General features: G+C 46.2%; 1 protein-coding gene across 1 annotated transcript; it reads right to left on the reverse strand.

Moving 5' to 3' along the window:
* Positions 1-255: 255 nt before the first annotated feature.
* LOC146556048 (heat shock 70 kDa protein 12A-like) lies at positions 256-27936 on the reverse strand. The gene is made up of 8 exons (XM_085250280.1): positions 27875-27936; positions 26349-26699; positions 26173-26274; positions 24465-24809; positions 8335-8633; positions 2742-2966; positions 2504-2669; positions 256-2383 (listed from the first exon to the last, which is right to left on the reverse strand). Exons 1-8 carry the CDS (start codon positions 27909-27911, stop codon positions 1356-1358), a joined length of 2553 nt encoding a protein of 850 aa, XP_085106406.1. The 5' UTR covers positions 27912-27936; the 3' UTR covers positions 256-1355.
* Positions 27937-27949: the final 13 nt, after the last annotated feature.

Raw genomic sequence — 27949 nt, forward strand, 5'->3', positions numbered from 1 at the left:
TGTGCTATTCTTAGTTAGTGCATTGTCTGTCTTTGTTAATGTTTGTTTAAAATGGAGCACTGTAACGAAAAATAATTTCCCCCAGGGATCAATAAAGTGTTCTGATTCTGATTCTGATTCTTGATGCATGCTCAATCATCCAGGTAAGTAAATTTTCAAAAGTTGATTCTATTCATCTGGACATAGCGTTTTGTGGAAGAAACATTTCTTCACTCATCCATGTGACTTCTTCAGTCTCAGCTGATTGCAGGTTTCCCCAATCTTATGAACAGTACATTTGCATAATGACTGAAAACAGCCCACTGAAGGAACAATGGGCTGGGAGGTCAGTTCCTTAATCTTAATTATGCAAATTCTCATGACCATTGATCAACAACCACTGACCAATGGTCATGAGTCCCATTCACAGAGAGTTGGGGAATGGCTGCAATCACAGCATTGTAAGATGACAGATGTACCCTTAGGCCCCCTCCTCGATTCAGAGATGGTCTTTCCCTTTTCACAAAAATGGCCTCCTTGACTCCGCACTCAAACCAGCGTTCCTCCCTGTCCAAGATGTTACATCCTCATCTTTGAAAGAGTGTCCACTGGCCTGTAGGTGTAAATAGACAGCAGAGTCCTGGCCTAACGAGGTGGCTCTTCTGTGTTGTGCCATCCGCTTCACCATAGGTTGTTTGGTTGTATATATCCTGGCAATCCTGCTGGCACTAAACAGCGTACACTATGTTACTCTGTTTGTGTCGGGGGACCCGATCCTTCGGGTGGTTCAATTTTTGGCGCAGCGTGTTTTGCAGTTTAAAAGCCACAGAGACACAGTGTTTAGAAAAAATGTGTCTCAAATGCTCTTATACTCCTGACACATATGGGATCACTACAGGTTTTTCCTTGGGCAGCGGTTGTCCTTCTCTCCTGGATCGGCTGGAGCTTCCTTTAGGTGCCTTGCAGCTTTGACAAAAGTCCAGTTGTGATAACCACATTTACTCAGGGCCTTCTTGATGTGCTATTCTTTTGCCTCCCTGACCGCTGTGTCTGTGGGGATGGTGTTCGCTCTGTGTTGTAGCATCCTAATGACACCCAGTTTGTGCTCCAGCAGATGATGAGAGTCAAACCTTAAATACTGATCCGTATGCGTAGGTTTACGGTACACATCAGCTTTTAGATGACTGAAGAAGTCACTTGGATGAGTGATGAAACGTTTCTCCCACAAAACGCTACATCCACATGAACATAATCAACTGTTGGAGAAGAGATGTGATCATCATGACTCTTCTAGTTTCCTCACTCCTATCCTTCATTGGTTCTCTGTTGGAAACAGCAGACAAAGTGGCTGCATTCTGGATGTTTCTTAAACATATTCATGCTTTGGTCATGAATTCCATTTTTACTGATTTTTTTACATCACACAGCAAGCCTGTTCCAGACACTCCTATTTTTGAGGAGCCAAACTTGATTTCCAATTTAACTTCATGATTTTTGCTACAAGTAGAGGGCATTCTGAAATCGAGGGAACCAACTTCCTTTACTCCATCCTCATCTGTATACATTGGATTTTTATTGTGTGTGTGATAAAATTTGATTTCCATGCCGGTCTGACCTGCACTAACTGAGTTAAAGTTTAGCCTTCTGACTTCATTCCAACCCACATTTTCACCTTCTTCCAGAAGTGTCATGAAAATATCGCTGCAAAACTCCTCCCCATCTGCTGTGAACTTCTTGTCTTCTCTGTGCTTTAACTCATCAAACTTCTCACAAACAGAAACCCCGTAAGTAAAGGCAGATTTTCGAGATGCCACCACTGCTGGGGTTCTTCCAAACTGCCCAGCTCCCTTCAGGATCACTTCTTGAGGCCTAAATGGACACAGAACTTTACACTGATCACCAAATTGATGGATAACATGTTGACGTAGAATCTGGCTTTCAGCGTAGCCCCCCACTAACAGAATGTACTCGATGTGTAGATCTTTCTTCAGGATTTCTCTGAGACTGTCAGTGATGCCCTTCAGACTCTCAGTAAAGAAAGACCTCAGTCTCTCTTTAGAGATTTTGATTAATCCACCATCCCAGGAAGCACCTCTTACTGTTTCAAAGAATTTTTCTATTTCCTGTCTTTTCTCAGCCAATTTTCCCAGGTTATATGGGCACACCACCTGAACATCATCATCTACCTGTTTGAGAAACATAAAATCATTCATTATCCTCTGAACCTCACTGGGAAAGTTTCTCTCATATTCATCCCAGACACCATGACTGAAGATTTCTCTTAGAAACTCTTTGAATTTCCTGTCCACAGTTTGTCCCCCCAAATTATTTCCTGAGGGCTTGTGTAGCTCCTCCAGGGCTCCTCCATCCAGGACTTTATGAACAGTGATGTCAATGGTTCCACCTGAAACACACAGGAAGTGATGAAAGTGGACTTCCTGCAGCAGCAGCAGACACAGTCAGATGTTTCCAATGTGTCTGTGGATGAATGTGTAACAGAATGTAACAGAGTCACATACAGTACCTCCACAGTCCACCACCATGAACTGTGTTCCTTGAGACAGTGATCTTCCATCATTGTTCTGAGTAATGAAGCCATCAGCTGGCAGCTTCTTGCACCAGACTGAGGCTGCCTCTGGTTCCAGTGCGATGATCAGTTTTTCCTGAGTTCCTTCTGTAATGATTCCTGCCTGGAAATGAAATACAACTGAATACTCTGAACATTTCAGCATCTCAGAGCTCTCTTAATAAAATTATGTTACCTGAGCTGCAGCTTCTCTCATGAACTGCTCTGCTGAAGAATCCCAGATCGCAGGTACAGTCAGCACCCAGGTGAGGTCAGAGGGTATGAACTTCCTCCCTTCTGTGTTGGTATTTATGGTTTTAATTGCGTCTTTCCTCATGTATCTCAGAGCTTCTGTGAACACCTTCAAGGCCTTCATTGACTTCCCATTTGCAGCTTTAAGCAGCACATCTTTTCTGAGCTTCTGGAGACAATTGAAAGCATGTTGGGTTGTATGAACACAGTCATCAGTTTATCTACAGTCTAAAAGCCGGAATTTCTATTTGGAGCATTTTGATGTCTCAAGAGGATACAGACTCTTTATTTTTATTTTTCATGAATCAGTTTTGATTAATCAGCTCACACGCTGTGACAGATAGAAATTAGAGTCTCCTCTTGGGTCATTATTAACAGGATCTGTAATAAGCAATCACTGTGAGCTGTACAATTTTCACTGCTGTATCAATATGAACTCTCCGTGAATAGCTATCTGATCGTGATGGAGGGGTTTGTGTGTCCCAGGGATCCCAGGGGCTATGTTGTCCGGGGGCTTGTGCCCCCGGGTAGGGTCTCCCATAGCAAATTGGTCCTGGGTGAGGGACTAGACAAAGACCGATTCAGAAGACCCTTATGAGAATATCACAGAGGGAACAGTTTACCCTGCCCTGGTAAACTGTAGCCAGGCTACAGGCTACAGGTGCCACCCCCTGGAGAGGTGAAGGGAGCCACCGGGCTGAGGAAAGAATCCTGTCGAGCTTGGTTAGCCTTTGGGACTCCGGAGGCAGCTGACAGGTACCAACAGGCCAAGCGAATGCAGCTCGAGCAGTGGCTGAACCAAAAAGTCAGGTATGGGAGTAGGTCGGAGAGGCCATGGCCTCGAAGAGATTCTGGCAAAACGTCAGGCAACTCAGGATGGGAAAGCGGTGCTCTACCTCCATCCATCCATTTTCATCCCCTTTATCCGGGGCCGGGTCGCAGGGGCATCAGCCTAAGCAGAGAAGCCCAGACCTCCCTCTCCCCAGCCACCTCCTCCAGCTTATCCGGGGGAACACCAAGGCGTTCCCAGGCCAGCCGAGAGATATAATCTCTCCAACGTGTCCTGGGTCTGCCCCAGGTCCTCCCGGTGGGACATGCCCGGAACACCTCACCCAGGAGGCACCCAGGAGGCATCCTTGTCAGACATCCCCGACCAGCAGTGGGCACTCCACCCTTTTCCGGCTTATATCCATGGCCTTAGATTTGGAGGTGCTGATCCTCATTCCCAGTGCTTCACACTCGGCTGCAAACCGATCCAGTGCGAGCTGGAGGCCTTCACCCGATGAAGCCAAAAGAACCACATCATCCGCGAAAAGCAGAGATGAAATTCTGAAAGCCCTCCACCACTTGGCTGCGCCTAGAAATCCTGTCCATAAAAATTATGAACAGAACCGTGACAAAGGGCAGCCCTGGCGGATCCCATCATCCACCCGGAACGAGTCCGACTTATTGCCAGCTATGCGAACCAAGCTCTTGCAACGGTTGTATAGAGATCAAATGGCCCATAGCAATGGGCCAGACACCCCATACTCCCGCAGCACCTCCCACAGGACACCTCGAGGGACACAGTCGAATGCCTTCTCCAAGTCCATAAAACACATGTAGACTGGTTGGGCAAACTCCTGTCCACCCTCAAGTATCCTCGAGAGGATAAAGAGCTGGTCCAGTGTTCCGCGACCAGGACGAAAACCGCATTGTTCCTCCTGTATCCGAGGTCAGACTAGCTGACGAACTCTCCTTTCCAGCACCCTGGCATAGACTTTCCCAGGGAGGCTGATGGTTGTGATCCCCCTGTAGTTGGAACACACCCTCCGGTCTCCCTTCTTAAAGATGGGGACCACCACCCCGGTCTGCCAGTTTAGGGGTATTGCCCCTGATCTCCACGCAACATTGTAGAGGCGTGTCAACCAGGACAGCCCTACAACGTCCATAGCCTTCAGGAACTCGGGGCGGTCCTCATCAACACCAGCGGCTCTGCCACCAAGGAGTTGATTAACTGCCTCAGGACTCCTTCTTCAGCCTGGTGACTCCCTTCACCTCTGGTATCCACCATTTGGTTCGGTGATTACCACCACTGCAGGCACCAACCACCTTGCGGGTGCAGCTCAAGGCAGCAGCTTCGGCAATGGAGACATTGAACATGGTCCATTCGGACTCAATGTCCCCAGTCTCCCTTGCAATACTGTTGAAGCTCTGCAGGAGGTGTGCGTTGAAGATCTCGCGGACTGGGGCCTCTGCTAGACGTTCCCAGCACACCCTCACTACGCGTTTAGGTGTACCGGGTCTTTCCAGCGTCCTCCCCCGCTACCTGATCCAACTCACCACCAGGTGGTGATCAATTGACAGCTCAGCCCCTCTCTTTACCCGAGTGTCCAGAACATATGGTCGAAGGACTGGTGATACAATACAAAATCAATCATCGACCTGCGGCCTAGAGCGTCCTGGTGCGACGGCACTTATGGACACTCTTTTGTTCGAACAAGGTATTCATTATGGCCAAACTGTGATTTGCACAGAAACCCAATAACAAAACACCGCTCGGGTTCAGATCAGGGAGGCCGTTCCTCCCAATCACGCCCCTCCAGGTCTCGCTGTCATTACCCACGTGAGCATTGAAGTCTCCCAGCAGGACAACACTGTTTCCAGGTGGAGCACCTTCCAGCACCCCCCCCCAGGGACTCTAAGAAGGTTGGGTACTCTGAACTGCCACTCGGCGCATAAGTGCAGATGACAGTCAAGACCTGTTCCCCGACCCTAAGGCGCAGGGAACAAACCCTCTCGTCCACCGGGAAAAACCCCAACGTACCGGTAGCAAGCCGAGGGGATATTAGAATACCCACCCCAGCCCCCCACCTCTCAACAAGGGCAACTCCAGACTGAGACAGAGTCCAGCCCCTCTCCAGGAGACTGGTTCCAGAGCCCAAGCCATGTGTAGAGGTGACCCCGACTATATCTAGCCGGTACCTCACGCACTAACTCAGGCTCCTTCCCCACCAGAGAGGTGACATTCCATGTCCCTATTGCCAGTCTTGGCAGCCGGGGATCAGTCCGCCAGGACCTCCGCTCCTAGCCGCCGCCCAGCAAAGAATGCACCCGACCCCTACGGCGCCTCCGGCGGGTGGTGGGCCTGCGGGAGGATGGGCCCATGTCTCCTCTTCGGCCTAAGGCCCGGCGACCAGACGCTCGCCCTCGGGCACCCTCCCCGGGCCTGGCTCCAGGACGGGGCCCCGGTAACCCTATCACGGGCAGGATAAACTGTTTCCTCGATGTTTTTCTTTATAAGGGTCTTCTGAATCGCTCTATCTGACCTGTGGAGCGCTGCTGACTTTGAGTGAGAAAATTGTCAGGCAGTGGAAGGATGCCTTCGAGGACCTCCTTAATCCCACTGACACGTCTTCCGAGGAGGAAGCAGAGTCTGGGGATGAGGGGAAAGACTCGCCAATTTCTGTGGGTGAGGTCACTCAGGTTGTTAAACAACTCCTTGGTGGCAGAGCCCCTGGTGCGGATGAGGTCCACATTGAGTTCCTGAAGGCTCTAGATGTTGTAGGGCCGACCTGGATGACACGCCTCTGCAATGTTGCGTGGAGCTCGGGTGCGGTACCCCTAAACTGACAGAGTCAAATCTTGGATATAGGAGGAACAATGCGTTTTTTGTCCTGGTCACGGAACACTGGACCAGCTATTTATCGTCTCAAGGATACTTCAGGGCACAAGGGAGTTTGCCCAACCAGTCTACATGTGTTTTGTTGACTTGGTGAAGGCATTCAACAGTGTCCTTCGAAGTGTCCTGTGGGAGGTGCTGCAGGAGTATGGGGTGTCTGGCCCATTGCTACGGGCCATTCAATCCCTATACAAGCGTTGCAAGAGCTAGGTTCGCATAGCTGGCAATAAGTCGGACATGTTCCTGGTGGGTGATAGGCCCTTTGTCACCGATTATGTTCATAACCTTTATGGACAGAATTTCTACGTGCAGCCAAATGGCGGAGGGCTTTGACTTAGGTGGCCTCAGAATCTTATCTGTGCTTTTCGCAGATGGGTTCTGTTGGCTTCATCGGGTGATGGCTTCCAGCTCGCACTGGATCGGTTCACAGCTGAGTGTGAAGCAGTGGGAATGAGGATCAGCACCTCCAAATCTGAGGCCATGATTCTCAGCTGGAAATTGGTGGAGTGCCCACTCCAGTTTGGAGACGAGTTCCTGCTCCAAGTGGAGGATTTTAACTATCTCGGGGTCTTGTTCATGAGTGATGGGAGAAGGGAACCGGAGATCGACAGACAGATTAGTGCTGCAGCTGCAGTGCACCGGTCCGTCGTGGTGAAGAGGGAGCTGAGCATAAAAGCGAAGCTCTCAATTTACCGGTCGATCTACTTCCCTACCCTCACCTATAGCCACAAGCTGTGGGTAGTGACTGAAAGAACGAGATCGCAGATACAAGCGGCGGAAATGAGCTTTCTCCGAAGGGTGGCTGGCATCTCCCTTGGAGATAGAGTGAGAAGTTCAGCCATCTTGAAGGGGCTCAGAGTATTTAAAGTGACCTATTAATCTAAAACAAAAAATGTTCATGCTTTTTTCATTTGTCATTTATTAAAATTATAAATATATATTTTAACTCAAAAGTACAGTTTTTAAATTTAATGTTGCTGAAAAAACAAAGTAATAAAAAAATAAATCTATCTGATCGAGAAATCACTCATCTTTGGAAAAGAGAGTATATTACAGAGAAATGTCTCTTTCCAAAATAAAAGCTCTACTATACGCTTCCTCTGGGCTATATTCTCAGCAGCATATTAAACATATCAGGTCCCCATAAGGAGAATCCTGTGCTAACAGCTGTCTAAATGACTCGGGTAAAGTTTGTAGCATGGTGCTTGTTGTTTTTGTCTGCTTCCACTTGTCTTTGCACTAGGATGATTTTGGCGTAAATGTGCAGTCATATGCATTGTGTTCCCACTAGTGCTGTCAGCGTTAATCTGAAATGACATTAACGCAACAACACGGAAAATCTCCGTTAACGAGCTACTGCGGATCCCCCCGTGCGTGGGGCTGGATGGCGTCAACACGTTAATGAGCAAACTGCGCTAACGCAGTAGCTCCCACCCATGAAATTGAGCATTGCGGGCACCTCCGACATACTGTTTTACTTTTGCCCACGACATGCTTACCTTCAGGGTCATGCTTCACATGAAGACCAAAATAGTTCCAAAGGCCAGATCTGAATGAGGGTGGGGGAGGTTCAATTTGCCATGTTGCAAGGAGAGCTTAACTTCTGTCATGCTAGCTTGCGCTGCGCTCAACGGATCTGCGCTCAACAGTGCAGCCTAGGCAGAGTAGTCGAACGCAAATCCACTGAGCTCTCAACACAGACAGCATCGTCAGAAGAAAAGTTGATAAAATTAATTTAAAAAATTTTATTGTTCGATACATATGCGTACCGAACCGAAAGCACTGTATCGAACGATTCAATATCGATACGAGTATCGTTGCACCCCTAATATATAGGTAGATAGATAGATTATTATTTGTAGAAATTTTGACTTACTTTTCCATATAACGTCATCTTGAAGTTTTCAAAGAAGTAGTTTTTCTTTGCTTCTTCACTTCGCATTTTTATATAAATTGTTTTGGCTTCATAACCAAACTTGAGAAATTCTTTGTCTTCATTGAACAGAATGCAGGTTGGAGTCTTTGGAGTGTCCAGTCTGAGCTCTTTACCCCATCTCTTCAAAAAGGGATCAATTTCTGCCCCGCTGGGTGTCAAACTGAAGGCATATCCACTGTATGCAGTGCCAAAGTCTTTGGCTACGATAACCAACTCAGTCATTGTAGAAACTGGTCCAGCTAGCCAAGAAGGAACAAAGTGGCAATAAGAAGGAGTAAGAGTTCATTTATTGTTCAACTTTTATATAAGACCTATCTTCTGCTTTGTTGTTGTTGTTGTTGTTTTTAAAAATAATTTCTCAAAAGGTGGTTCTGTATGGCACCCTGTGCTTGAAAAAATATTATAAAATATATATATAAATGTATATGGAGCTTAAAATAAGAGAAACTTCAGACCTTGAGAAACACATCGCTTTAGTATTTCGCATTAAGTGAAAGGATAGTCATTGACTTAAATTTCAATATTTCATACTCAAAACAATGTCGGACTCTGTAGTTTTCTCTGGTCCCCTCCCCAATCAGACCAGGAGTGACATGTTTAGCCGCATGTTCTCCTTAAATTGCTGGCTGTCTGAGTGGTGTCCCAGAAACGATGTGGGCTTCATAGATAATTGGGAAACTTTCTGGAGGAAACCTGGTCTTGTTAGGAGAGACGGCAACCACCCCACTTTCTGTGGTCCATATTTCTCATTTCTAGAAATATGAACAAATTTATTAAACCCCCCAAAATATGACTATCCAGAGTTGACCCAGGAAGCAGAGTTGCAGTCTTACACGCGTCTCTGCAGCTTCTCTCCTCCTATTACCCCCCCCAAAAGCCCATCTCCATAGAGACTGTGTCAGCTTCCAAAAAGACAAAAAACAAACAAAAAAACAGACAAAAAACAACGTAAACACAAAACAATCACAAAGAAAGAACAATACATTATCCACATCTGAACCAAAGAGTAAAACAGTGAAATGTTGATTATTAAATATTAGGTCTCTCTCCCCGCGAAGCCTCTGTTAGTACATGACTTAATAATTGATCAACAAATCGATTTACTCTGCCTTACAGAAACCTGGTTGCAGCTGGATGATTATGTTAGTTTAAATGAATCAACACCGCTGAGTCATTCTAACTACCAGAAACCTCGAAGCACAGGCCGAGGGGGCGGTGTGGCAGCAATTTTTACTAGAGATGGCACGATACCACTTTTTTATGTCCGATACGATATCATGAATTTTAGATCTCTGCCGATACCGATATGAATAGTGTGTTTTTTAATCAATAAAACTGTTTTTTAATATCTTGCTGCATTTTGTATAAGTTCATACTCGAGTTTAAATAAACAACAACACTAAAGCTATTTTGTTACACCTGTATGTAAAAAATACACTGCACCCAAAATATTTCATAGTTCAGCAATACTGATCAATCTAATAAACTTAAACCTACACCATCCTCCCTATTCTGGTATTTTAAAGAGTGTTTAGCAGAAATATTAAGCAACCTACCTAATAGGGTTGCAAACTCCCAGCAAAAAAAAAATAGGGAACTACCCCCCACCCTCCACCTCATGATGCTTAATCGACGTAATCAACTTTAATTTGATACAGTGTGGGAAAAAAATGCACAGAATTAAATTATTTTCAGGAATAATTAAATAGATTCAACATCTTTCTTCAACAGAACTGCAGACTGCACAGATGGTATCTTCCCAAAGGAGAAAGTACTACAGCTTATTAGGGTATATTAGACTTAACAGTTACTATATACAGTCATGGACTTCTATACATTTTACATCAGATTAAAAATCTGGGTGTAAGATTCAGATAATTATTTATTAAAAGCTAGAAATTTTAAATGAGAATAAGAAAGAAAAGTATGTCTTTGTGCCCACTTTTCCCAGTTAATGCCCTATCGGCCCCCCTGGCTAAACTTTGCTAGATCCACCCCTGCACAGTTACCAGCGTCAGCTACTTAGAAAAAGATCCTGGTGTAGAAAGTAATATTAAATAAATTCTAACAACAGCTTATCAAGCTTAAACGTGCTGCTGTTGTTCAGCCGCTGGTTTGCTCTTTCTGGTGCAAAGTGGGCCAAAAACAAAGACGAGAGATGGACTCGCGACAGAAAAGCCGATCAGCTGATCATCAAGCAGTTTCATGACTGAAGTAGCAACAGGAGAGGGAAGGACAGAGAGGCAGTCGCTCCATATATCGGTTGTTTACACAGTGACACAAAGAAACACTGGGCTTAAATACACTGAGGAAGTCATCAAGGAATTAGAGGCAGAAGGGGAACACAAGTGGGAGGAATGAGACCTAACAAGAAAGGGGGAGCAAAGCTAAAAACACTGAAATCAGACACAAACAAGAACCTTCAAAGTAAAACAGGAAACAAGACTTTACTAAGACACGGACTAGACAGAGAGAGACAGACTTGACACTGAACTAAACCTGAAATAGTAACAATATTCAAAACAGTATCACTAAATAATCAGAAAATAAATCATAATTCAGAAAAACACTAAAACCTAAAAAACAGAAAAAGCTGGGTCAAAATGACCCAGAACCGTGACAGTTTCTGTCTGATTTCTCAGACTTTTTATCTGACTTAGTGCTCAGCTCAGATAAAATAATTATTGTGAATGAATTTAACATGACAGCCTCAACACAGCATTTAATCTGTTATTAGACTCAATTGGCTTCTCTCCAAATGTAAAAGGACCTACCCACCACTTTAATCACACGCGCTGTAACTAAGTTTAAGAATTTAATCCACCCACTGCTATTGTTGTCAATGCCCTGTACCAACATAGAGCAGAGCAGCTATCTGAACGCTACCCCAACAGAGGTCGATCATCTTGTTAATAATTTTACTTCCTCACTACGTACAAGTCTGGATACTGTAGCTCCAGTGAAAACTAAGGTCTCTAATCAGAAGTACTTGACTCTGTGGTATCATTTTCAAATATGTAGCCTAAAGCACATAATGCGTAAACTGGAGAGGAAATCTCACCGATGTAATATTATGTGATATGTATATATGTAATAGAGATACTTTTAGTACCATTGATATTCATTTAGACTCCTTTTCTCCAATTGATCTTTCTGGGTTAACTTCAGTAATTACTTCCTCCAAACCTTCAACATGTCTTTTAGACCCCATTCCATGCACCTTAGAACAGCACGCAGCAACACTACACATGAGCGAGAGGAGGGAGGTTTGGGGTCTTCACACACCCCTGTTGGCCATCGGGGCGGGGGGGCTGGGAGGAGGTGTTGGCCGTCTGATTGGGATCTGGGATGCGGGGCCTCCCTGCTGCTGCGGAGCCTGGGGTGGTCCGCTTGCCTCCACCCCGGGGGAAAGGGTAACATCTCCTGGGTCTAGGTGCCGCTTCCCCCTCCAGGGGCGAGGGAACCTGGACCTGGGGTATAGAGTTTGTTTGGGGAGTGTGATTGTGTGTACAGTGTCCATGTATGTCTATCCCTACGTTGGGTGAGTGCTGAGTATTTGTATGTGTGCATGAGGGTGGGAATGCATGTTTGTGTGTGCCTATTTGTCTGTGTTTATATGTCAGGTCGGGTCTTAGACTCCACCTCTCTGGGAACTCCCAGGCCCTCCCAGGCCTATCTCCCCTCACCACACTCACTGCCGGTAACTGATGCCCTCTGGGGTCGGTGCGTTGGTGGTTCTTGGTGTTCGGGGCTGGGCGCTCAGGTATGTACCAGCTCACTCTCGGTGACTACTTGGCGGGGCCTGGTACCTGTTGCTCGGTCAGGCCCCTTCCGGGGCAAAGGGGGCTCTTGGGCCTGCGGCCTCTGGGCCTGCGGCCTCTGGGCCTGCGGTTTGGTTCACTCTGGCACAGCTGGCTCCCGGCTGAGTCGACTGGCACGCCACGCCAGTGCAGCCCCCTCTGGCTTCTGCTCCCTGGCTACTGGGTGACCCCTCATCTGGGGCTCTCCTCAGCTCTTCCCAGGAGTGTGGCACGCACTCCGGTGGTCCTCCTTAGGCTCTCGCACTCTGGGGACTCTGGATGTCTGGGGCCTGGATCTCCTCCATGCCTGCTTCATGCTCTGGGGGACGGGGCTATGGCTCTCTACATCCTCTAGCAGACCATTACATGGGGAAACCTTTTGAATAGAAGCGCGCTGATCCACACAGGTGTGCACACGGGTGTCCACTGTTCATACACATAAACTATACCTCTATTGGCTGCTATTTCCAAGCACAATGTGCGCTGTCGGTCCTGCTTGCTACACAACAACATTCAATATTTAGTATTTACTGCTGTTTACACTTAGCTAGATTAATGTGATGGTGTTGTGTTTAGTATGTTGCTCTGTTCTGTTCTTTTTTTGCTTGTTTTCTCTTCTATTCTCTCAACAGGTGATCCAGGAGATTTTTTCTTCTTTTTTTTCTCTTCTTTCTCTTTTTAAGTGCCCTCTTTCACTGTCCCTCTTCCTTTCTGTTTTTCTTTTCCTTCATCTTTCTTTCTCCCTTTCCTATCCCTCAGTCATGTCTGTCCCGTCTGTAACAACTGAAAATATATTAAAATAAATAATAACAACAAAGGTCAATCAAATGGACCAATACGGCAATACTTGGAAGGTCAGACAATAACCTGATTCCTCCACCACCCCCCCCCCCCCTCCCCGCTATGTGCCAATTGCAAGGAGGGAACCTGTGACCACGAGTAGCATTGGGAGGTGGTCAGAGGAGGCCTTAGCGGAACTACAGGGCTGTTTCGAGGTGACCGACTGGGAAACACTCTGTGAGCCTCACGCCGAGGACATCAATGGGCTTACTGAGTGTATCACAGGCTACATAACTTTCTGCACCGATTCCATTGCGCACTGCGGTTGTGAGTTCTCAGAATTGGCTCTTTGAACACAAGAATGACAACATCACGGAGAGTAAGTTTGATAACATCATGGAGAAGCTCACGGCTCTCCAAAGGGAGATTGCGAGACCAGTGTCGGACTGTTAGAACAGCTATGAAATTTATATGAGTTGTTCGCACTAAAGTAAAAACCACCATCATTTCATGCGGACACCCCTTTGGCGCCAGCTGTGGTCTCAAGGCTGGAGCTGAACGACAACACCCTGATAATGATTGTGTTTAGACTGTTCTTCCCATTCTATGCAAGGCCACCTGGGTTGGCTGGAAGACTGTTTACTTAGCCTAGCAGGGCGAATGGTAAATGGTAAATGGCCTGTATTTATATAGCGCTTTTACTCGTCCCTAAGGACCCCAAAAGCACTTTACATATCCAGTCATCCACACATTCACACACTGGTGATGGCAGCTACATTGTAGCCACAGCCACCCTGGGGCGCACTGACAGAGGCGAGGCTGCCGGACACTGGCGCCACCAGGCCCTCTGACCACCACCAGTAGGCAACGGGTGAAGTGTCTTGCCCAAGGACACAACGACCGAGACTGTCCAAGCCAGGGCTCGAACCGGCAACCTTCCAATTACAAGGCGAACTCCCAACTCTTGAGCCACAATCGCCCGAAGGACGATCGAAGGAGCAAAGGACACTGTCTCAGCTGAACTCTGGACATATACACACACACAGACATCTATACAAATGCAGATGTACTCTCATCCCTCCTCCCCCTCCAAATGCCTTCAACGCTTATTCCCTTCCAATGCTGACGGTGGATCAAGGAGACCAGCGCATAGGCTGCAGGCCCGGATGCACTGTCTACACTGACTGTCCCTCACCCTTTACCCACCCCTGTTGCTTGTCATGTGTTTCTTTGGTGTATTGAGAGTTTTTTCATGTGTAGAGGTGTTTTTTCTGTTCTCAGACTGATCTCCCTGTTGGAGCTCAGTCTGGGGGGAGTTATTTTTTTCTCCTTATCTTTCCTCATGTGGTGCATTTTCCATTGTTATACCTCTCTGACCTGTCTTCCCCATGTGATGTTTCTGTGTAATGTATGTATGGTCGGAGGGTAAGAAGGCGCCGCCATTGCGTGCAATAGTTCGGCAGCCTTAACATGAAATTTCCCCTTGTGGGACTAATAAAGGTATATCAAATCAAATTGTTCCAGCTCAGACTGTCCATTGTTTCCCAAATAACAAGCCGTGGGTGACTAAGGACATCAAAGCCTTACTTGATGACAAGAAGAGGGCTTTCACAGGGGGCAATAAAGAGGAGGTGAGAAGGGTCCAGGTGTTGCTAAAGGACACAATAAGAGAGGCTAAGGACACCACAGTGTCTGCTCACACCCCCACAACCTCACTGTAACCTCCTTTCTTTCTGGCTCTTGGCGAAGGCGGTCACACTTTTCTCCTCTCCCTTCCCTTATCTTCCCTGCTTAGCGTCTTGTGTCCTTGCCTAGTCTCCTCTATTTTCTTAGTCCTTCCCTGGAACACTCTCTCACAGTCTGTTCTCTAAAACCTAAAAGAGGAATTATGGATTTGATCAACTGGTCCCTTAATGCAACTGACACCCTTTTCTCAATGAGAAGCCTGAGCTCAGGTGAGCTTGAGTGTCCTGGAGGTCCGTTCCCTGCCAGATACACAATGAACGGGTGGCATAAGTGGAGGGTCGTGTGCTTGGCGGGACTGTCGATCGAGGACATCAAAGACATCTACCTGTTCAGAACCATGATAACAGTGTTCTTGCTGATCAGAGCTGGCTTGGCCCTGGCTTATCAAAGATTAAAGAAAGCGAAATCAGCTGTTCAAACCCCACAAGGCTACCCGCTGTGATTGAAATGATGGGACGAGTCGTGAGTTCTCAAAATGGGCTCATTGAATGAATGACGATCTTGGAAAAGCTTAAGGCTGCAGTGAACACTCAAGGCCGCTGAGCGGAAATTGGATAACATCTTGGAGAAGCTCACGGCAGTTGTGAGTTCTCAGAATATGCTCTTTGAGCGCAAGACTGATAACATCATGGAGCACAAGATTGATAACATCACGGAGAAGCTCACAGCTCTCCAACGGGAGATTGAGAGACCAGTGTCGAACTGCTAGAACAGCTTTGAAATTCACATGAGTTGTTAGCACTAAAGTAAAAACCACCATCATTTCATGCGGATACCACTTCGGCGCCAGCTGTGGCCTCAAGGCTGGAGCCGAACAAAAACACCCTGATAACAGACTGTGCTCAGACTGTTTCCTCCCATCCTACGCAAGGCCACCTGGGTTGGCTGGAAGACTGTTTATTTAGCCTAGCAGGGGGAAGGACACTGTCTCAGCTGAACTCTGGACACACACACACACACACACACACACACACACACACACATATATTTCTACACATGCGGATATATACACTCATTGCCCCTCTTCTTCCAAATTCCTTTGACGCTTTTTCCCTCCCGACGCAGACGGGCCTGGATGCGCTGTCTACACTCGCTGTCTCTCACTTTTTACCCGCCCCTGTTGCTTTCATGTGTTTCTATGGTGTATTGAAAGTCATGTGCTTTTTGTGCCGGGGTGTTTTTTCTGTTCTCAAACTGTTCTCCCATTAGGAGCTAAGTGTGGGGGGAGTTTTTTTCTCCTCCTCTCACCTCATGTTATGTATTTTCATTGTTTTTTTCCCTATCAGCTTACCTCTGTGACATGTCTCCCAATGTGATATTTGTGTGAAGTTTGGTCAGAAGTGCGCATGCGCCATTAGCGTGCTGCCCGCTGTAACCTATAATTTCCTTCGGGATTAATAAAGTATTCTGATTTTGTAGTCAGCCTGGAATCCAGAGCCACACCACGGTGCCTGCCTCTCTCTCCACATAGTACTGTTGCCTCGGGTGAGAATCCTGACACCCCTCCCCCACCCATCATTTTTGGTCAAGACCAGGTTCAGATGCAAATGAGGAGACTCCACTCAGGCAAGTCTGCTGGATCAGACGGAGTGAGTCCCAGTCCTCAAGGCCAGCACCCCCCAGCTGTGTGGAAACTTCCATAAACTATTCATGCTGAGTCTGAGTTTGCAGAGGGTCCCAGTGCTGTGGAAGACATCATGCCACGTCCCAGTACCAAAGACGCCATGTCCCAGTGGCAGTGATGCCGGTAACTCGTTGCTTAGAAACACGTTACGCATTGCGCACCACTGCCCGGCATCCGACTGGCCAACGTACAATCGCTGGAGAACAAGCTCAGTGACCTAAGAGCAAGAGTCACCTTCCAAAGTGACATGAGGGACTGCAACATTCTGTGCTTCACGGAGACATGGCTGACCCACACCGTACCAGACCAGGCCATAACTCCATCAGATTCATTCTTTGTGCTCCGCACGGACAGAACGGCAGAGTCAAACAAAACCAAAGGTGGAGGAATGTGTTTCATGGTAAACAGAAAGTGGTGTGATGCCAGGAGCATTTCTACTCTTTCCAGCGGCTGCTCGCCACATCTGGAATTCCAGAGCATTATGTGCCGCCCTGTCTATCTGCCTCGTGAGTTCACCTCAGTCATCGCCACGGTTGTCTACATCCCACTCCAAGCGGACACAGGTATGGCTTTATCCGAACTACATGATGTCCTGAGTTCGCTTCAAAACAAGGACCCGGGCGCAGCCCTCATTGTGGCAGGAGACTTTAATAAAGCGAACCCTGGACAAGTCATGCCAAACTTTTACCAGCATGTCTCGTGTCCAACGAGAGGGGATCGGATTTTGGATCACTGCTACACGCCATACAAGCAGGGCTACAAAGCTGTCTCACACCCGGCTTTTGGGAAGTCTGACCACAACGCCATCTTCCTCATTCCCCAGTATAAACAAAGCATACGGAGGGAAGAAGTAACCACGAGGGAGGTGAAACGTTGGTCTGCCCAATCAGAAGCTACGCTACAGGAAGCAATCACGTAGACTGGGACATGTGCAGTCGACATCGACAAGTTTATGGAAGTCGATGTCGACTTATTTGGCACTATTACTTCCTAGGCTGCGCAAACACAGAAATGACACTACTACATCAAAGGAAACACCAGACAAATTCTCTTAAAGTGGCAGAGCTACACTTAGCAGGTCAGTAATGTGTAAATACGTCGAAGCATGCAATGGAAGTACCTAGTTTATCACAGCTGAGTATAATGAGAAACACTGATGTAGACAGGAAATCTAGAAAGAAGTGGTAAGTGGAGCTAAAGGAGGACAGACTATGGAAGTCATATCGCCAGTGGCGGGTCTCGCCAGTGGCGATCTGAGCGCATACAAACCAGCCTCATACGGCGTGTGGCGCGCGGTGAGAGATGCCAAACGCCAGTACCGGGAGCGCGTGGAGTCTCGCTTCCACCAGGGCAACACACGGAGTATGTGGCACAGACTACGCACCATTATGGACTACAAAGCCAGGGACACTGCGCCGATCAACTCTCTGCATTCACCAACGAGCTGAACCAGTTCTACGCCAGTTTCGAGGTTAGCCAGGCGGCTAATGCTGTAGCTCAGGTGGCAGAGCAGGTCAGCCACTAATCAGAAGGTCGGTGGTTCGATCCCAGGCTGCCTCCTGGCTGCATGCAAGATACTAACCCCATGTTTGCCTACTGGTGGTGATCAGAGGGCCCGGTAGCGCCTGTGTCCGGCAGCCTCGCCTCTGTCAGTGCGCCCCAGGGCAGCTGTGGCTACAATGAAGCTTGCTATCGCCAGTGTGTGAATGTGTGTGTGAATGGGTGAATGACTGAATGTAGTGTAAAGCGCTTTGGGGTCCTTAATGACTAGAAATGCTGGCCATATACCATCTACCGCCTGACTACCGAAGACAGTGACATCATCAGTGAGAGACCGGCGACCAGCATCGCGGAGCATGACGTCCGACTGGCATTGAGAAGAGTGAACACAAGGAAAGCGGCGGGGCCAGACGGCATCACCGGCCGTCTGCTGCGCTGCTGTGCTGACCAGCTAGCAGGTGTGTTCACTTACATCTTCAACGAGTCCCTGGCGAAGTCTGTGGTCCCCACATGCTTCAAAAGATCCACCATCATCCCTGTGCCCAAGAACAGCAAACCCTCATCCCTGAACGATTACCAGCCAGTTGCACTGACCTCAGTAGTAATGAAGGTGTTCGAGAGGCTTCTGAAGAACATCATCTCCTCCTCCATCCAAAACACCACAGATCCACTCCAGTTCGCCTACAGATTCAACAGATCCACAGAGGATGCCATCGCTCATGTCCTGCACACCACCCTCAGCCACGTGGACAAGAAACAGAGTGACTGAGATTGCTGTTTGTTTGTTGATTACAGTTCAGTGTTCAACACAATAGTGCCCCGTAGACTGTTCACAAAGCTAAGGGATCTGGGACTTAACAGCCGTCTGTGTGCATGGGTGTTGGACTTCCTCACTGGCAGAACTCAGGTGGTGAGGGTGGGTAGATGCGTCTCTAACAGCATCACCATCAACACAGGAGCACCTCAGGGATGTGTCCTCTCGCCACTGCTCTACTCCCTCTACACTTCAGACTGTGTGGCCACCCACGGCTCCAACACCACTGTGAAGTTTGCTGACGACACAGTGGTGTTGGGTGCCATCTCCAACAACGATGAGGCGGCCTACATGGATGAAGTGAAGAATCTGGCGTCATGGTGCCAGGACAACCATCTCCAGCTGAATGTTGGCAAGACCAAGGAGCTGGTGGTGGACTTCAGAAGGAGTCAGCACAGAGACTACAAGCCCATTATCATCAATGGAGCTCCAGTGGAGAGGGTGCAGTCCTTCAAGTATCTTGGTATCCACATCTCCTCAGACCTGACATGGTCTGCCCACAATCAGGTCCAGACCAAAAAGGCTAGGCAGCGCCTGTATCACCTACGACAACTGAGGAAGTTCAGGATCTCTCCAAAGATCCTTGGGAATTTCTATACAGGCGCTGTGGAGCGCATCCTCACATAGAACATCACATCCTGGTTTGGGAACAGCTGTGTTAAGGACCAAAAAGATCTTCAGAGAGTGATCCGTACAGCAGAACGCTCCTGCAGGATTGCCCTCCCCCCGCTTCAGGACACCTACACCAGGAGATGCCAGACTAGAGCAGCGCAGATACTTTGTTCTTTTTTATTATTACCATCCCCTTTTTTAGTTTTGCAAATATAGGCTACAGTGGGGCAAAAAAGTATTTAGTCAGCCACCGATTGTGCAAGTTCCCCCACTTAAAATGATGACAGAGGTCAGTAATTTGCACCAGAGGTACACTTCAACTGTGAGAGACAGAATGTGAAAAAAAAAATCATGAATTCACATGGTAGGATTTGTAAAGAATTTATTTAAATTAGGGTGGAAAATAAGTATTTGGTCACCTCAAACATGGAAAATCTCTGGCTCTCACAGACCTGTAACGTCTTCTGTAAGACGCTTTTCTGTCCCCCACTCGTTACCTGTATGAATGGCACCTGTTTGAACTCATCATCTGTATAAAAGACACCTGTCCACAGCCTCAAACAGTCAGACTCCAAACTCCGCCATGGCCAAGACCAAAGAGCTTTCGAAGGACACCAGGAAAAGTATTATAGACCTGCACCAGACTGGGAAGTGTGAATCTACAATAGGCAAGCAGCTTGGTGTGAAAAAATCAACTGTGGGAGCAATCATCAGAAAATGGAAGACATACAAGACCATTGATAATCTCCCACGATCTCATCCCGTGGGGTCAAAATGATCATGAGAACGGTGAGCAAAGATCCCAGAACCACACGGGGGGACCTGGTGAATGACCTGCAGAGAGCTGGGACCAAAGTAACAAAGGTCACCATCAGTAACACACTACAACGGCAGGGAATCAAATCCCGCAGTGCCAGACGTGTTCCGCTGCTGAAGCCAGTGCATGTCCAGGCCCGTCTGAAGTTTTCCAGAGAGCACATGGATGATACAGCAGAGGATTGGGAGAATGTCATGTGGTCAGATGAAACCAAAGTAGAACTTTTTGGTATAAACTCAACTCGTCGTGTTTGGAGGACGAAGAATACTGAGTTGCATCCCAAGAACACCATACCTACTGTGAAGCATAGGGGTGGAGACATCATGCTATGGGGCTGTTTTTCTGCCAAGGGGACAGGACGACTGATCCGTGTTAAGGACAGAATGAATGGGGCCATGTATCGTGAGATTTTGAACCAAAACCTCCTTCCATCAGTGAGAACTTTGAAGATGAAACGAGGCTGGGTCTTCCAACATGACAATGATCCAAAACACACCGCCCGGGCAACAAAGGAGTGGCTCCGTAAGAAGCATTTGAAAGTCCTGGAGTGGCCTAGCCAGTCTCCAGACCTCAACCCCATAGAAAATCTGTGGCGGGAGTTGAAAGTCCGTGTTGCTCGGCGACAGCCCCAAAACATCACTGCTCTCGAGAAGATCTGCATGGAGGAATGGGCCAAAATACCAGCTACTGTGTGTGCAAACCTGGTAAAGACCTATAGTAAACGTTTGACCTCTGTTATTGCCAACAAAGGTTATGTTACAAAGTATTGAGTTGTATTTTTGTTATTGACCAAATACTTATTTTCCACCCTAATTTACGAATAAATTCTTTACAAATCCTACCATGTGAATTCATGGATTTTTTTTTCACATTCTGTCTCTCACAGTTGAAGTGTACCTCTGGTGCAAATTACTGACCTCTGTCATCATTTTAGGTGGGGGAACTTGCACAATCGGTGGCTGACTAAATACTTTTTTGCCCCACTGTATATTGAGATTTCTTATTGTAGTCCTACTTTATTTTGCAAATTTATTTAAGAATTAGGCCATTGTTGATTGTAAAGATCCAGATGGAGATTTTATTTTATTCTTTATTTCTATTTTTCAGTTTTATTTTTCAAGACTTGGTGAATTTTCGTTTTTTATACTTTGGCCTACCCTTTTCAGTTTTGTTAATATAGGCAATAGTGCAAAGTACTATTGTTGGGTTCAAATATATTTAGTACAGGCCATCCAATTAAGGTAAATGTCATGTCTTTAGTTGTTAGAATCTGATGAGCAATATTTTAATTAATTTTTTGTTGTTTTGTTTTTCTGTTTTCCCCTTGACGGATTGCCACCTTAACATGGTTGGCGTTTGCATGCCTCAGTGCCCCTAAAAGCTAGATCAACAGAAGCTTAGCCTTCAGGTGGGACACCTAAGTTGATCAGGGGCCCGTTCTTCGTACCTCGCTAAGTAAGTTAGCTGGATTAGATGGTTGACGATTTTGCGTGATCTTGGATCGTTCGGTTCCCCGAAGCTCATCCGGGACTTGCTGTCATAGCAACAGAGCCGTAAGCGTAAACCTGCTCCCGAGCAGGTTTACTTTATGTAAACAGGATTATATCGCAGCCACGCAGGTATGTCCGCTTCATTTATACGAAAGCAACAGCGATATTCCACCACTGTTTCACCATAAATAAATAACATCAATGTAACTAAAGATAATGCAGCACCTGATCCTTTTATTGATGTCACACAGATACATACAGGTCATTTCCTAAAAAAGGGAAATGTACTATTAACATTCTATTACATGTATGTGATTATTACAGATGTAATTCATATTTCAGAGTAGTAATTGTAAATTACTTTGTGTAATCAAGATGAGAGACCACGGCTATAAAAGCGAAGGTGGATTTGGGAAGCCTGTCGCAGCCATGTCCTGTCCGTATACGCAAGCCACCCATTGCGGAAGGTGCAAGATTGATAAGGAGAGTCCTCAGAATCCAGCGTATATTGCGGGATAGACAGGATCCTTTAGCTCAGCACGACAGTGTACTCATTGAGAGATATCGATATTCCTGTGAGGGTATTATTCACTTAACCAACTTGTTGACGAGGGGGTGCAGGACCACCACCTGTCTTTTTTTGCTCTGCCCTTTTCGTGGTTGCTGTTATGAACAAACTAACAGATTATTCCAGGGTCTCTTTCCAAGAGACTAAAAGCAATATAAGTGATAAATATTACCATTCTGTAGAATATTCTTATATTTCACTTTTACTTGTTCCCATGTTCTTGCGGGTCCTGTTGTGGCTCTAATGTGAAAGGGGATATAATATAACATATTATAATATAATATAATGCCATATAATATTGGATAATATAGTGTCATATGATAGATCTACCCTACCGCCTACTGGTGTTGGCCAGAGGGGCTGATGGCGCGATATGGCAGCCTGGCTTCTGTCAGTCTGCCCCAGGGCAGCTGTGGCTACAACCGTAGCTGCTTCCACCAGTGTGTGAATGTGGGAGTGAATGAATAGTGGTATCGTAAAGCGCTTTGGGTGCCTTGGAAAGCGCTATAAAAACCCAATCCATTATTATTATTATTATTAAATTACTTACGAGTTGTCAGCAACTTTCTGCCAGCCCTCTCTCCTTGCTTTTGCAGCCTTTGCAGTGTTCCCTTGCGTTTTAATTAAACTCTGAAACTCCTGAAATCCCTCACTCAATGGTTCTTGCTCTGCTGCCGGAAAATACCGAGCGCGCTCCTTCGACATTTTCGCCGACCAATCAGCGGGTTGCCGATCAATGTTTCTACTATCTCCACCCACCACCACTTCCCCTGCCGGTGGCGGACTCCCTCAGGTGTCGGTGCATTGGTGGTTCTTTGTATCTGGGGGTGGGCGTCCGGGTACACACCGGCTCACTCCTTGGCGGCCGCTTATTGGGGCTCGCTCGGGCCATTTCGGAGGTGGGGTGCCCCCGGCCTCTCGGCCTGGGGCTCGGTCACTCAGGCACAGCTGGCTGCCGGCGGAGCCCACGGGCGCGTCACTGCAACTCCCCCTGGCTTCTGCTCCGCGGCTGCTGAATGAGCCCTCAACTGGGACTCTCCTTAGCTCTAACTGGGACAGTGGCGCAGCTGCCCCTCTGTGGGTCTTCCTTGGTCTCTTGTGTTCTGGGGGCCTCTGGATGTCTGGAGTTTTGATCTCCTCCATACCCGCTTGATACCATAAAGGACAGGGCTGTGGCTCCCCACACTCCCTAACAGATCATTACATGGAGAAACCTTTGGAATGCAAGCATGCTGATCCACAAAGGTATGCACACAGGTGTACACATGGGTATTCACAGACGCGGACTAAAGCTTTCTTGGCTGCTGCCTCAAAGCACACTGTGCGCTGTCTATCTTGCGTGCTGAACAATATCATCTATTATTTAGTAACTATTGATATTTATGACTAGGTTGTTTATTGTGATGGTGCTTTTTTTTTTTCTATTATTATGTTGCTCTTTGTTGTTTGCTGTCTCCTCTGTTTGTTTGTTTTTTTTTTCTCTCCATACAGGTGACCCAGGAGTTTGTATTTTTTGTTGTTTGTTTTTTTTTCTCTCTTCCCCCCCTTCTCACCGTCTCTTCTCCCCTTTGGTTTTCTTTCTTTCTCTCCCCCTCTTTCTTTCATTCTTTCCCCCTGTCCTATTAAAAAAAAAAAAAAAAAAAAAATGTTTCTACTATCGATGCGTAGCCCCTTTTACGACACCCAGTGATGTCACATTACTGCGTCCAGCTGTACTAATCGTCAACGGCAGGTGTGTTCCGGGAACCAGATTAGCGGGCTCACGGTTAGCGCGATGGTTTGGTCTTGGATGTAGTGAGCGACGTACGAAGAACGGGCCCCAGGTCTTAAGGATAGAGGGCTGACAAAGTGCACTCCATTTACATTACATAAAACAGTTATCCAGAGCACCCCACCCCTTTCCCGCCTCCATTGCTGCCATGTGCCCCCTTTAAATTTCTGTCTTCCCCCTCATATATCCCCTGTCTAGAACCGGCACAGGCGCACGGTATGCTTTGAGGTAGCAGCCAACCAAGATAGTTTGTGTCCCCCAACCCCTGAAAGGGGCGCGACTGAGTCACGGGCACCAGGCCCTGCCGAGCAGCCACTGGGAGTAGGCCAGTGCGTACCTGGGCGCCTAGCCCCAGACACCGAAAACAGTGCAAGGACGGCTGAGGGCATCAGCCTCCGGCAGGGAGTTTGGAGGGGGGGGAATAGGCTCCCCAAAAATGGAAAGACTGCTAAGGTGAACTTACTTTACGAGAAGCTTATCCTTAACTAGAAGCTATAGTTCTTCACAGCTATTAACACACAGCCATTTAACAAAGCTATTCTACTGACCTTTGACCTTTGAGCTGTGTCCGCCTCTGACATGGAGTTGTACTTGTTTCGTCATCAGAATGTTTCCCTCACTGCTGTAGGCGGTGCAGGTGTAGGTGTCTGAGTCTGTGGGAGTCTTCAAGGTCAGAGTAAGGTTTCCAGTTTTCAGCGGGTTTTTCTTCATCTCAGTTTGGTCTTTGTAAAGCCAGTGCTGTTCTTCAGGACAGTCAGAACCAGTCTCACACGCATGCAAAATCCTTTTTTTACTGTTCTCCCACTTAACCGTAACATCTTTAGGTAAGCGAACAATGGTCTTGCAGGGCAGCTTGACAGATTTAACCCCTGAATTCACCTTCACCTGGTACACTAAGGGGACAAAAATGTAAAAGATTAGGTATATAGGTGGCAGCATTAATGAACATGACCTCATTGTCAAGTAATTTTTCAGTGTCAAAGTTGGGTTTGTGCAGTAAAGTGGGTCTAAGAATGAGCTCAGGAAGCTCTTCTCTATGAAGTGTTAAGATTCAAAGTTGAGGAAGGAGAGTACACACCACCCATGGTTCAGAGGATCTTGGTCAAACAATGATTTTAATGAACACACGTGTGGGAAGACACTCTGTACGCAGACAGCCAGTAGTCCTCGACTTAATCAAAGCATGAACAGATATTTTATAGCATCAGGGTTTGTTTACTGACGCCCCTTCATGCGTCACCGATACATTTTATACATAGATCAGACTTTTAACCCAGAAGATCATCTTCTATTTTCATGGCTAGCCCTTCCTGCCTACCTTTCAGTTCTTGTCTTGTTCCTCTTTCTTGCCGAGACAACAAGGAACGGTTCCTCTTTTACCGAGACACTTTTGCAGTTACAACCAGACATGAGTACTCTCTCCTCTAAATAAATTTAACTCTATGTGTGTGTGTGTCACGACCTCACATGCTCTTTGTGTCACCTCTTCACCTACTGTCTGTGTCTCGTCCTCAAATGCTCTTTCTCAATTCACCTGTTGCACTTCTGACCTTTTACCAGACCAGAGGCTCACTGAGACTATGTGTCTGTCTTCTACTAAATAAATGTTTTAACCAAGAACCTCTACTTAAAAGCTTAATATAAAATGATCTGATATATAAGTGTTTTGTAAGCATGTATTGCAATTCCTTCTATGGCTCCAAGTCACTTGCACAATAGATTGTCCGAACATCGCGCCGAACAAAGCTTCCGACCCCCAATTAATTGACCGAGCTCCAACTCTTTAATAAGCACAGATATGCATTGTGTATAAAATAGTCATAACTGCTTAAGGCCTTCTTAAAGCTATCTGTTACATTGTTAAAGCCTCGTCTTAGCCTACGGCTCAAAATAACTTCCACTTCTGCATACAACTTCCTGTCAGCCTGCCACTTAGTCTTTCTGAAAGACACACTGTTTAACCCCTGAATGCAATATAAACTCCAGATTATATTATTAATGCAATGGTAATGATGACAATTATTTAACAATAGCAGTAAAATAATTTCCCTGCTCCACAGAAGTCACTTAAAAGGCTTCAGCTTTTACACTGGATCATCCATTTAAATACAAAGAAGTTTGTCTTCAGCTCCCTTTAACAACTGTTTTAAACTTTAAACTGTCAGAATCTGAAATAAATTTGTGTGCACACCACTCAAGAAGCCAAAACAGGACACATTAACCATCACAATTATAAGTAGTGTAGTAGAGACTTACCTGGCATGAAATATTGCCGAAATTTAAATAAAACACTCCCAGAAACAAGAAGAACAACAATCAGAAGCGCTAGAAGAGTTTTGGCCCAGGTCGGAAATCTTTCTGTGGAGAAACACAAAGAACATGACCTCTGAGTTCTGACCTTTATCTACAGCAGCTTAGGGTGCCTTGCCAACCTTTGACCTGCAGCTGGATGTCTCTCAATCTTTGTTCTCTTCTTCCATCACTGAGGGTACAGGTGTAGTTCCCACTGTCAGTGAGTTGGGGTTTTCTCAGAGTGAGGCTGAAGTCTCCAGTATCCAGAGCATCAGACCTCATTGATGTTTGCATGCTATAATGCTGGTTTTGGCCTTGAGGATCATCTTCTTCTTCTCTTCTTCGGTGGACAATTGTTGGATTGAGATCGTAGCGGCTCCAGATTACTGTGGGATTTCTCTCAGGTATCAAACCAAAGTATCGACAGGGCAGCAGGACAGACTCCACTTCCTCATAAACCTCCACCACCTCAGCTACTGCAAGCCTGGAAACTGCATACAAACACTAATTAACAGCATACTGATTTATAAGCCACATCTTGAATGGCAGATTAAATTATTTGACTGTATTATGTTAATGGATAACAAATTTAATTTGTAAATGACTGCAACATTTCAGTGGAGATCAGGGAAATATTTTACTGATACTATTCATAACCATCATCGTTACCATTACATTAATTATGATTTCATCAAAGCATTTATTCAATAGATTACACATGTTCTTAGTTAAGATTATTACACCTATCACAGAGAGCTTCTGTCTGGTAAAAGGCCAGAAGCGTCAATGGGCGGGGTGAGGCTGAGTGCGTTGGAGGTCGAGACACACAAACAGTAGTTAGACTCATGTTTAGGTAAGAGTTCAAACAATAGTTGCAAAAGCTTGTGACGGCAAAATTGTGTCTGCCTAAGGGACAGTTTGCTCCAGGAGATAAGTGAGATTCAGAAGATTAACAGGAAGTGCCTGGCCTCGAGACGGAGAAGATGTCCTTTTAAATGTGTCAAAAGTCGTCAACATTTATACATTTGTATTGTATCTGCTTTGATGCACGAGGGGGCGTCATAAATAACACCCTGATGTTATAAAAACAACGGCTTGTGTATCATTGGGCGAAGATCGATGCAGTCTGTGTGTAGTGTTCATCTCCCCACGCATGTGTTCATTAAAAATCATTGTTTGACCAAAGCTCTTCTGGACCAATTGTTGTTTTTGTGCTCACCCTCAATATTTGAACCCGCAAAAAGAACTATTTGCCTGAGTTGTTGTTGAAAATCTAAACATATGTCATTATACATTTCAAATTCCTTTAATTTTAAATATCTTTATATTGTCTATTCTGTAAAATAGTCAGATTGTCTATTCTTATTTAATTCACTTGGTGTACAGAATTCACCTGCTTGCTGCTGCTACTGCACATTCACGTAATGTATATACTATATATATAATGTTCTTCCTCTACCCCCCCCCCCCACACACACACACACACATGCATGTGACAAATAAAGAACCTTGAACCTTGAACCTTATAATACATTGACTTATCTTGAAAAATGCATAGTATTTTTTTAAAAAAAAAATAGCCCATGATTGAGGATTCATGAATCTTTAAAACTAATGCCATCAGATTAGAAAAACAATCAGGTCAGAAGGAGGGAGGATGTCTTACCGTAGAGAAGGATCACTAACACAGCAACCTTTTTCATCTTCCTACAGAAACTACACTATTTTTAAATCAGTTTCT

The sequence above is a fragment of the Mchenga conophoros genome, linkage group LG16 (genome assembly GCF_057382185.1).
Source record: "Mchenga conophoros isolate Kocher_MC1m ecotype Shallow Benthic linkage group LG16, M_conophoros_male_GT1.1, whole genome shotgun sequence".
NCBI lineage: Eukaryota > Metazoa > Chordata > Actinopteri > Cichliformes > Cichlidae > Mchenga > Mchenga conophoros.